Source organism: Balearica regulorum, chromosome 2 (assembly GCF_011004875.1).
Source record: "Balearica regulorum gibbericeps isolate bBalReg1 chromosome 2, bBalReg1.pri, whole genome shotgun sequence".
In the NCBI taxonomy this organism is placed as follows: Eukaryota; Metazoa; Chordata; class Aves; order Gruiformes; family Gruidae; genus Balearica; species Balearica regulorum.
Genome location: NC_046185.1, coordinates 104,475,570 through 104,488,300, shown reverse-complemented (window position 1 = coordinate 104,488,300; position 12,731 = coordinate 104,475,570). Strand labels below are relative to the sequence as shown.

At 36.6% G+C, this 12,731-nt stretch overlaps 1 protein-coding gene across 1 annotated transcript in view; it reads right to left on the bottom strand.

Annotated features, from left to right (window-relative positions):
• CTDP1 (CTD phosphatase subunit 1) overlaps positions 1-12,731 on the bottom strand; it is a 115,941-nt gene that overhangs the window by 77,972 nt on the left and 25,238 nt on the right. Inside the window, exons 6-8 of the mRNA XM_075745236.1 lie at positions 10,496-10,586; positions 9,222-9,388; positions 6,503-7,588 (exon numbers count right to left, since the gene is read on the bottom strand). Coding sequence (XP_075601351.1) covers positions 6,503-7,588; positions 9,222-9,388; positions 10,496-10,586 — 1,344 coding nt within the window. The remainder of the gene's footprint in view (positions 1-6,502; positions 7,589-9,221; positions 9,389-10,495; positions 10,587-12,731) is intronic.

Genomic DNA, 12,731 nt, shown 5'->3' with positions numbered 1-12,731 from the left:
CAGGTTCATAAACATAGGAGTTTCAGAGGAAAAAAGCAACAAGAACAAGAAGTCCAGTGGAAGTTTAGATACTTGTGCCTGATACTTGATTCAGTATCTAGTACCAGACACGACTAGCAATACTGTCCTGCACATAACAACTCTGGAGCTGACTGAATACAACACACAATAGCATGTAATTTCACTAGCAAGCATACAGAACAGTTAACTAGAGTTGATGGTGCTACTGGATAGACAGACTGTGCTTATAAAACCCTGAAGAAAAGCTTATCTGATACTGTAGTACATCTGTTCACCCAACTAAAGATATTGCTGCTCCTCTTGGACTTCGTCAGGGGAAACCTGAACAAAACCATAAAACTGCACCTTCATCTCATGTTAAATCTGTGAAGTTATGCAATAAGATGGCTTCCTCCAACTCTGTATTGATGATTTGTCAGATGCTTCACCTTGCTGCCTGTTCCACAGACATACACATTCTGCATTCATGCATATCTGATCATTTCATACCGGATGTGACGACCTAAGTAAATTCTTCTTCTAGTCAACAGGATTGCAACGGAAGCCTTAAACATGAAAGCCAAAATAGCACTATTTTGTATGAAACTGTTATGGTTCTGAAACAACAGCTCTGAAAAGTACAAGCCATTAACATAAAATTAAAGTTGACGACATGAAGACCAGCATGTAACCACACCCAAAGCCTCAGCTTCCTCACCTCTGCAAGATGAAGTTTTTCTGCTTCCTCGTTTCTAAAGCACAGCTGCCTACTGCACACACCAGCATATTGAAAAATCACATGAGGTAATACAACAGTGTAATCTTGGGCACTGCCTTGTATTTCTAGCTGACATCTTCACAAATCAAGATTTCACATGTATGATGTTCTTAGAGCAAGATGTGGTGGAACGCCAGATTTAACTGGGTAGGAGAAATAGTACTACAATACTTAATGTCCTTGCCTTCTCCTCTCCCTTTCCTCAGTATAACTTCCCTTTTTGGAAGTATGCTTAAGAAGAAACAGCAGAAAGGATTTTAATCTATCCAAGTATTTCTGATGCAGTTAGGAACGTCTGAATCATCCAGCTAGGCTGAAAAAAAAAAAATCACTTAGAGGAAAAAATTGTTTTTCTGGACTACTTTTTTCTCCCCATTATTCTCCTCTAAACACCTTTCCCTACTTGAAATGCTAGTCTAAAATTGTTCCAAAAAGTTAGAGTCACACAAGCCTTTCACATGAAACAGCTAGGGTTCAAGTTCATCACATCTACCCTCTGATGGATACAGCCTGAAGTACATAATATTGGGAAAAGGTTATTTTCAAACCTGGGGAAGGGATTCATCAATTCTACTTGTGAACTTGCAAACAAAGGTTGAAAATAAAAAAGCCTCCTATATTAGTAACGAATCGTCGAGATTAAGTCACTAAAAATCAATAATGCAACAGTAAATGTCTGCAGCTGTTCCCCAGGTCATGCAGTTTCATTACAGCAGTTTATTTTGTGTTATTCAAACTATGAGCACACTAGGCATTTAAGAAACATAGATAAATGAGACCAAAGCTGTACGTTTATGAAGACTAAAGAAGATGTGTTATACTGCCTACTTGGCTACATTCACATTACCAAGTAGAGCAGCCCAACAGGGAGGTCTGCAGGGCAAAAGGATGCTGGAGGAGCGACACCCACCCCATGTGCATTTCAGGGCGTTTTGCTTTGGCTTAGCTCTGCCCAGTCCTGCGGGCCAAAAGCCCGTGAGCGCTCAGCTAACCGTGCCCTCCAATCTCACCCATGAGGAACCCAGCGTGCGGGCTCGAGGCTGTGTCAGAATGAACCAAAGTACGTGATGAGAAGTGACCACCACAGCAACTCTCAAAACACTCTCCTGATTCCAGCACACCAAAGTCAACATATCCTTACGGCAGTTTGCAACCAGGTTGCCAGACATTGCTTAAAAATCTGATTGCTAGGAATTTATTTCTCTTCAGATCATTTTTATATATAAATCTTGATTTATGATGAAATCTTGAAGCTCTTCAAGAACATCATTAACCTAAGACAAGTCGCAGTGGTTTGTCCTACAAGAATTAAATTATCACGAAATGGTGATAGATGTGCTGTTCAGAAGCTACACCTAGAGTTCAGCTTTAACACTTGCACTGTGCTTTGCCAGCAAAAGCAACAGGCTTACCTGGTCAGTGCCTGAGTTTAGAGCAGTGCTTAAAGGGATTTTTTTTTTTAAAAAAAACATTGTCTTTGAAAATATTCTTCAGAAAAAAGAATCTGTGGACACGTCATAACTATGTCTGGCGAAGACCTCACACCAAGTCATACGACAGGTTAACAAGACTGTATCAGCTGGCAGATAGAAGTAAGCATTTTTAAAGTAGGTAGATGAGGATGAATAAAAGGAGCCATAGTACAATTGGTATTTTAAACAACCTGATATGTAATGATATCAAGCAAAACTTGACATAGGCTAAGTCACCAAAGGTAAAGAAATTATTCCTATATAGCTTTCAAAGTACAGGAAAAAGACACAAAATTAAATATATTTTGAGAAAGAAATGAAAAATTCAGGGCCAAACCTGACATATTTCTGCTCCTACCCTACTAGAATAATCTTTAAGTGACCCGAACAGCTTTACCTGCTCCACTAGAAAAAACTCAATACAAAAATCAACTACAGTATCTTTTATTTGTTCAGGAAGGAACATAACAAGGTTTATGAAATAGTGTGGTAACTGCTTAGCCAAGTGTGTACACAGCTACAACAAATCATCATCCAGTGCAGTTTACTGTTGCTTAAAGCAAACAGCAGATGTTTCAAAAACTGAAGTAAGATTTATACAGCCCATAGGTAAGTGGAAAAGACTACAGGGTAGCATTTTCTCAGTCACTCAGATTTATGAAAGCCGATTAGATGATACAAAGATCCTTGTGTTTTACAGTAATTCAGGTAAATAGTATTTTCCTCCCTATATAATGAAAAAAAAAATCCTAATTTTCCCCAAGAACAAGGATTTATTTATTTTCCAAATTCAGAGTATCTGTGTCTGCAGAGAAACAAGCCACCTATCTGCAGAGAAAGAAACAAGTACACACAAAGAATAAAAAAAATGTAAATTATTTACTGCAATAAGCCTAGAATGCTGTAAATACAGTCTAAAATGGTATTCACTAGCTGTTGATTCCACACACCAAGTTATGATGTGGTCACTTTGCAGCGGGAAAATCTATCCCTCCAAGACCTAGGAGGTACTCTATTTCACACTGACTTCTTCCCTTTTTATTTCCTCTGACAAATTATTCCTCTGTCTTCAAAATTCAAAAGCAAACAGTATTTACCCCACTGCTGGTACATATTAAGTATATGCCATTTACTATAGCTCAGCTAATGCAAAGTAAACATATACATTAACTTGCTTGTCCGAGTCCTAAGTCTGCCATTGTTAGGGGGGTCATCCAGAAATACTGAATGGACACGAACATTTTAAATTCATCTTTTCATAACCACATAAAAAAAAAGAGGAGGGAAAAAAAAAGAAACAGAACAACATTGGTCATTGACTTCTGAATAAAACTCAAGAAGGGACATGCTTTTATTTCCCCCTATCACCAGCAATTAGACATCAAGAGATGCAATATTTCTACGGCTTACCAGCCATAATAGACCTGTAAATTTGCTTTCTAATCACACGAGAATCAGTATGACAATCACATTGACAGCTGAATTATCATGAATCCAGCTGTGACACAACACAGTTTATATCCTTAAAATCTCTGCTTAAACTTCAGAATTTCCATCATGAAATTAGGATGATGCAACGTTAACTACTACCATCTAATCAGAGATGAGAAAATATAGTCTTCAGTCAAAAAACCAAAAACCCATCACAAAACCAAAACCACAAGCAATCCATGAGAATACACTTTTTTTTCCACTCTAAATCCCCTTATTTCACTGCCATTGTTACAGAAATAATTACTGAGTGATGATGAAAGATGACAACAGCCTTGCTCATTAGGCAGAAAAGACTGCCAAGTTACCTCTTTTAGAATTAGTTCATGCAATTCTTTTCTTACTAAAAGCAGGGGTCAGCTACTACAGACTATCAACAAAGGTTTTTCACCCCAGCAATTCAGGAATAGTGTTGTTCTTGTGATTTCTTATTTTAAAATATATTCAAATATTGTCTGCTAAGTACCATGTGCAACACCAACATTACGTGACAATTGTGAAGGAGAGTCAAGGTCTTGACAAAAAGTCTGAAAAATATGAACCACCCTGAAATATAATTATTTTTCAAGAGAGTACCAAAAATTAATTTTAAATGTGTTAATAATGTCAATTCATATACTGTAAAAGCACATGAATATAATCAAAACCTAAAGTTAAAATAGTTTTCTGTATTAAAATCTACATTAGTGGATGATTCACTAAGAATGTGCAGGTAGGGAATAATTTGCTTATAGAAGTAGAACACAAGGATGTGTATATCTATAGAAACACACAAACCCTCTCAAATGGTACATTCCAAAAACAAGCAAAAAAGCCTCAATTGCTTCTCATTATCATACGGTATGTACCTTAACATAATATTGTTTAACATCTTTTCCTCTAGAGAAATGCATATGTTTGGGGTGGGGTCTCATTTACACTTATCCTATCGGTTTTACCACATCACATGATGGTTGCATCCAATGTACAACTACATTCAGAAGCCATCTAGTGCAAGTTAGACAAAGCAACTTTGAAATGAAGCATTTTAAGATCTGAAATTGGAAAAACATAAAAGTTATATTGACAGTTGTTATGTCTCCAATGAAGTATGACAATCTTATGTAATTCTTTGCTGATAAGAGTATTGCTTATGCTTGCAATTTTAAAAGAGCTGTTTGGGACTCCATAGTTTTACTGCAGTTGCCAGACTGATGCATCCACCGATTTTAACACTTCCCATTCACTAGTTTGACTGTCACACCTTCACAAAACAGGATTCCAGCTAATCTCAATGAAACTAATTCCAGCCTCTTCTGGTTTTTCTGGGGGTTGTTTTTACTACTTATCTACATCAGGACAATCAATACAAATTTTCACTGGTACAGTTTTTATTCTGATGCTACTTGACTAGGTCAATTCTGAAGCCCCTTCTTGCTACAGTTGGCCTTACCAACTTTTTAATAGAAGCTACCTGTGCTTTCTGTCACTAGAAACATACACTGAAGTAACTAGAAAGTGAGGTAAGCTTACACTAGCCTAGCAAATATACAACCTTCTTGTTAGGCTAATATATTTAAAAAGTAGCTGATTAGTCTATCACAATATACTGATAAATTAGCTGATTTTAAATCATATGTTTTATAATACTACTCATATTTAGAGGATTGGAAATTAAGGAACTGCAACATTCTCACACTGGAGGTTTTTTTTTAATCACTGCCTCCTCAACAGGAAGAAATGATTCCTGGTCAGCGGTATAAGTCTCTTATTCCATTTCTTAAGTCACACATGATTTAAGAAAAGTATGCACATCTATATTACAGCCAGTAAAAATACACTCCATTATTTTATAATACAAGCTGATGAAATGAAGATGCTTCTAATGTACTGAAAGTTTGCATGAACAGCAGTCAAGAAAAAAATAATCCAATAGGCAGCAGCTGTGTATTTCTGTGCTTATCATGTCTAAAGATGTCCTAAAACTACCTAGAAGTTTTAAATTATCAAAATATGCAGTTTTACTTTTCAATTTTGCGGCTTTTATTATCAGATATTTAGATTCCATGCAACTTCAAAAGGCCAACAATGAGGGAACCAAGGGTCAGGGTACACACAAAAAATTTGTACTAAAAGGTAGTGGTGGCCTGTTTGCTCCTCTATGGCAGCTACCCAATGATAGATTCCTATCCACTACAGCTATGTAAAAACAGGTGATTTTTTGAAATACATATAAAAAGTTGGGCTAAGCTCTCTTACATCTCCCATGACAAACATATATAGGCTATGCACAGAGTAGTGACAGGGTATCATCAGATTCTGGTCTCCTAAGAGAATTTGTTTGAATCCCAGACAAAGTGAAACTGAACCATGAGAAGTAAAATCTCAGAAATTGAAAAAGAAAGTATTGTTATAATCTTGTAGCAAGAGCACTATAAACTTTTATCTTCCACAAATTTTAAAGTTACTATGCAACATCTTTAATAATCAAAGACTCAGCGTCACCAAATATTAACCAAGAAGCAAGGCATGACACATTACATCAGAGGTTACTTAGGGGGTCCTTCTTTTAACAATTAAAAGCCACACTTGATCAAAAAGCAGAAAACACACCCCTTTAAAGAAGGCTTCTAAATTGTTTCAGGAAGACTCTTCCCTTTAATTTCAATTCTAATCTCAGCTACATTAAAGTCTGTAGGTTACAGAAAAGTCAGCTCAAGGCATGAATGAACTACAACAGGAAAAAAAAAGCTGATTGAAAACTCAAGTCTCATTTGCCTACCTGTCCTTGCTGCAATGAGATGCGTTGCTTTGTCAGGATCATCAGCACTCAGTACTAGATTCTTCACAATTTTAGCTCCAAGTGCTGTGGCATGATAGTGTTCCCGTGTTTTCTCAATGGGGAAGTTTGTTGGGTAGAGTCCGCTAAATATTATGGTTACATCTGCCAACACTTTACTTTTCAGTTCTGGTACTATTTTTCTGATGTCTGGAATTTCCTCAATCTCTTTTTTCAGGTATTTATCATACTTTGTGTAATAATCAGTGTGAACCCGCACAAGGATCTCTTCGAGGTATATCAAATGGTCATCATCATCTGTATCATCCTCCTCCTCTTCCTCCTCCATACTCTGGTCTAAGGACTCACCCATTGTAATTCCAGACTGTTCACTGTTCTGAGACTCTGTTTCAGCTTCTTTCTTGTCTGCACAACCATTTCCTAAATCACAAAGGCTTTCCTGTTCACTCTCTTCCTGTGCTTCAAGATCAGTTTTGTCATGAATATTTTCACTAGGTAGAGACTGTGCGTCCCCAGAATGGTTTACCAGACCATCCTTTTTCTCACTCACATCAGTGCAACTCCCCTTCTCCAAGTTTTCGTCTTGCAGAGGTTGTTTGGATTTCTTCCAGCTTCTTTTTTCTTCATTCTCACTATCTGATAGAGAAGTGGATGACTTTCTGGTATCCAATCCACCATCACTTTCACTGTCACTAGACAGTTCAAAGTCTAAGTCATTTGTTGCCTTATCTTGAGTTTGCTGCTTCTCTATCACTGTTTTATCGACTTGTTCTGAAAAAATCTGGGATTCTTTTGTATTTGTCAAGTCATTAGTGACCTCACTGTCCATTTTGTGATCAGGGCTATCATTTAAGGAGTCCTGGGCATTAACTTTATTGCAAGAGTTCATGTCCCAGTCAGATGTTCCACTGCCTGCAGAAGTACTTCCATTTGCAGTGCAAGTGTCCTTTGTAGCTTTCTTGAGACCATTGCTTTGTTCTTCTACACATGTAACATTCTTTATTTCTTCAACATCTTTTGCTGATGTCACTGCCGAATCCAGTGCCTCCGGTTTTGTAGAGTGGTTTACTAAGACACAAGAAATAAAACATACATATTTTCTCAGGGGTTTTTTTTTTTAAAGCTTAATCAAAATTTAATTTTCTTTTTCCTTAAACACAGTTTACATATGCAGTTAGACTTCACCATGTTTAGAAGTGACAACTAGGCTTTTCAAAGTTGTTAGGATACTTTAGGTATCAACGACTAGTAGAAAGAACTGGCCAGCCTAACAAACTTTACTTTTGGAAAGAAGCTGTGTAAGGAGCTTTTTTATTTAAAAAAAAATAAAAAATAAAAAAAAAAATCACACAGGTCAGAAGTAATTACTTGTTAACTATGCAAACATTAAAGGATTCACCTTGTAGCATGAGTTTTATAATTACATCTCAGGGCATTGAAACTACTGCAAAGAACAAAAAAAAAAAGGGTAGAATTCACATCAGAAGGTCCCAATCCAGAACTACAAGAACTTCCTTTATAAACTTCCATGGCTTTCATATATTTCCTATTTTTCATAACCAAAACAACCGTATTTTAATAGTTGAAAGATACGTATGTTTTAGTACTACAAAGATGCTGTTTGACATTCACTTGTGACTGTGCTGGAATGCAAGTAAAGAGTAATAGGCTCAAAGGCAGAAATAGTTTTAGGATGTGTCTTCAGACATCTGCAGAAAAAGGGAGAGACACTTAAAGAAACTGTAGGCAACCAGAAATTTGCATGCAGACATTCATCAGGAACACTGGATGAAGTCACCCTACTTTGCCTCTCTTGTGTGCATGTCCCTGCCCTGCAAATAACAATACCAGTCAAGCATAAAGGTCTGTGTCATAGTGGCCTGATTCAGTTTGAGTATATTATTATTGTTTCCGTATTGGTCATGTCTAGTTCAACAAGGGAAAAAGAATGGTGTCACATAAATTAAAAAAAACCCTTGGCTAAACTGGAGAAAACCTGCAATTCTTTCTTAGCCATTGTCTTTCAAATACATTCTGCCCCCAAATGAATATTAACATTGCAATGTATACCTTCTAAATCCACTATTTGTATTACATTGCTGAGTGTGCTGAACATAAGATTCTCGTGTCAAATGCCAGAACGCCACATTCAGTAGACACTAAAAATCCCACGCTGATTTTATTAGCATGATTTAGGCAGGGAGGTAAGCAGAGATCAAAATGTTCATTTTCAGCAGTATGTTGAGACCAGAGTTTATTAACTATTGCTCCAAAGTGGAGCATGGAAGGGGACCAAAAAGGAGAAAGAAGAGGAAGTTGGTTCCCTAACCACCTACAGAAAAGAAAAAACTGCCTTGTTTTACATGGAGGGGGAGAAGAGAGAAAGCTGTCCTCCTCTACATGTTCTTGAACAATTTGGTGGATTGCCACATCAGTTCTCCAGCCATAACAGCTGAAATGCTATTACCGGTACTCTACTCTGGCTCTGGTCACCCACCAAAAGGAAAGCGATCAACAAGAACAGTCCAGTTTTACTAAGCTACCTGCATGTGTGCTGCAGGAGCATTCTCAAGTACAATAGCCTAGGATTGCTCATCTGAGTGCAACAGCAACAGTAGTAAGACCACCACAATGACTTACATCAAATCACATTTGAAAAGTGGAAGAGTTGTAAAAAATGGTTTATAAACTATATAGTTACCTTTCTTCTTCATTTGAATTTCTCTTGATCCAGGGGGTGCATTAATATCTCCTATCCCCTGAAAGTATACGTATTTCTTCACAGTTATCAAATTGGGTGCAAACTTCCAAACATCCTCTCTGTCATCAATGATGCAGACCATGGAATCACCACATGGGAAAAGATCTCTAAGAGACATAACAGTTGATACAATGAATCCAGCTTTAGAAATTAATACTATCAAAGTAGTTTCTGTGGATGTTCTGGTTTATTATGAGCATGTCTGCAGGACATGCTTATATATGAACTTACAAAAAAATAAGCAACATTATTTTGAATATTGTATTTTGAATTCTGTAATTTTAAAGGAAAGAGAGCAAAAAGAGAGAGCTAAAAGAGCGCTATTTTTAAATCTCTACCCCAAAGGCTCGAAGCAGGAACCAACAAGCCTTTGCAAGGACGAACCATTACAACATTTTGGTCTAGTTTCCTCAGTTTATGTCAAGGAACAGTCCAAAGCCAACTATGATGTGGACAATACACTTTCTATATATAACTAGGAAAAATACACAAGTACAGTGTTCAAAAGAGTAGACTCATTCAATCCAAGACAAAGGAAGCAAAAAGTACTAATACTTATATTATTTAGGAGGAGGAGAAACAGTAATTAAGATATATACATGCATATAAAACAGAGTAAGAGAAGGAAAAAAGCTTCTTATTTGTTATGGTCAGATGGGGAAGGGGCAATAATTTTTAATCTAGCTTTATGAAATACTAAAAATATCTGTCTGTTACAAAAAATCTTGGCCTCATACTCTGAAGAAGACTGGAATATGAATTCAAGTCTCTAGTTGACCTAATTTCAAGAAACACTGCAGAACAGAAGCTGGTAGATGCATAGCACATTTGAAAGCCAGAATACTAGATACTCAAATATGAATTCACCTCAAACCGAGAATTTGGGTTTAATTTAAAAAACTACAACATACAAATCATTGTTCAAGATCACAAGCCATAAAGTGGAAATATGGTTAGGTTATTAGAATAAAAAGTGTAAGTGAAAACACGATGCTATTGCTTCACATTCTTACCGTTCTAGTACCACAGAACACATTAAGTAGATGAAATGCTGTGACGCCTAGCATCTCAGCTTTACTGATGCAGTGTTGATACTTAGGGAGTAGATAAGGAAGGACTATAAACACATTAAGTACAAAGTAGTTTTTGTTATATTCAGCATATTCTGTATTTTTTGGTCCTTTTTGTTTAACACATAAGACCTATATACATACCTAAGATTCCCAGTTTTAGAAAATGGATCGATACATTCATCCCTTGACAATATCCGATGGGAAAAAAGCTTCTTTTCAGGATCCAAAAATCCTTTTGAAAGAAGAAATTAAAAAAGTTAATGTTCAAGATGTTTGTTCCTTGCTTATGTTCTACGTAGTTAAGCTATATGTGCAACAGCAGTTTAACTAACAGACAATTTTAAGGTAAGAGAGATTATATGGGGGAAAGGGTAAGCACAGTGGGATCGAGTATTTGTAAATAACGCAGTGGGATTAATTGTTAAAATCCCATTTCATTTTCTCTCGACATAGCAACGAAATTTAAATTAAAGTAACTACATTTGTGATAGCCAAATGAATTAGGCTGAAACAGATACAGCAGGCGATAGATAACACATGATTTTTGCAACTTACATTTATCTCTCTACAGGTGGTTCTTTAAAGCTAAATGCTCTCCTTAGCTCATTATGCCTAGGGACTGCAGAGAAGTCTCACAAGAGTCCGCAATGTGCTGCAATACTTAAGCACAATGGGCGAGTTAAGGGACAGCTTCAGCCGGAGCTCTTGCATTTGTAGGTTTTAAGTTGTACCTCTAACAAATACTTTAATACATTTACATATAATGAATATATCCTGGGATTCCTAGAAATATGTAGGCCCAGTTGCAGTAACTTTTCTGACTGCGCTCTTAAAAAAAAAACCAAAACCAAAACACAACAAAAAACCCAAAAAACCAAAACAGGTGAAGCTGTGCTAGCTGATCTTAAAGCAAGATAAAATGCCATTATTTAATAAAATAGCAACTGGGATGTACAAACACACATGCACATGCTTCTGAACCTAGGCTCCAATAATGAAATTCATCTTCATGCGCAGATCACAGCCACATAATAGCTTAGAAGGAAACTGGCATTTTACATGCTAATCCGAATTTTTCATTTAACTGAATTTGTGTTGAAGTTAGCATCAACTTCTCATTATTCTTATGAATAATACAAGGCAGTCAATACTTATCTGGGAACAATTTTTTAAAGTTTTACTTTATTTTATTTTAAATGGAGGCCATCTTATAGCCAGAACCAGGGTTCAAATTGACTACAGACTCTAAGGACCAACTTTAATTTTCTTTCAAGGAGCTTTGAGATTTGCACAGAATACATGTTCAACTCCTTTTAGAAGCCCAGCTCCCAGCAGTGAGTTAAGTTGGGTCTTCAAAAACAAAGGGTATAAATAAAAAAAAAAAAAAATCAGTCATCACTTCTGAAAAGTTGATCCTGTGTGTATTCAATATTAATGTGTAATTGGAATAACTTAAAACCCATAAAAGCAAGAAAATTCCGAGTTAAGGACAGAGGTTCAACCTTAACTCACCCGACTATGCTTAAGAATTGCTGCAAACTCGTAGAATCATCCCCTGTAGTGAGACCCTTGCAGTACCTAGGCATAATGAATTGAGAGAATTAGCTACAAAGATTTATTGCCATACACACAGATATTTTGACAAACTACGTAAGCTGTCATACAAGTTGCTGTTCTCCCCAACCAAATTCTCTTCTACTAATTATCTGTATACACAGACACTCTCTACACTAAATTAGACACTCTCTACACTAGATTGTCTACAGGACAGGAGAGCACTGACTAAAGGGCAAAACCACGAGGCATTCAGTTGCAGTGTTGCCTACCTAAAACTGTAAGAAAAGGGAAGTTGAACTAACAAAGCCCAAACACAGAGACCCTGGCTGCCAGTGGTTAGAGATGAGGTAGTGTTCTGGAGCTTTTCATTAATGCGTCGGTAAAGACTTACTAATTTTAATACTTTTTCCCCCCTTGATAATTCACTAAAAATACACTGAGGATACAGTTCACCAGAGATGCACTCAGAAAGATAGAGGCCTATCTTAAGAGAGTTGGGTCTTTCAAAGCTAATCTACTGGAACAGCAATATGGAAAATGGCACTGGTCTTTCAAAGAAGTTCTTTACATGTCTTAAACTGTTTGATTTCCCTTGGATGCTGCTTAGCCAACTGAATCAATATAACAGACATAATCCTAATGTTTTCACATTTCAGAGAAATGGCAGACAACATTTCATTCATCATATATCACTTGTTTTCTTCAATAGTACGTTAATATTGTTTTAAAACCCAATATAGCCTTTTCAAAGATTTACACTAACCTATTTAGCAATTCAGCTCCATGCAAGAGCAAATAAGATACCTAGTGGCTAGGTCAC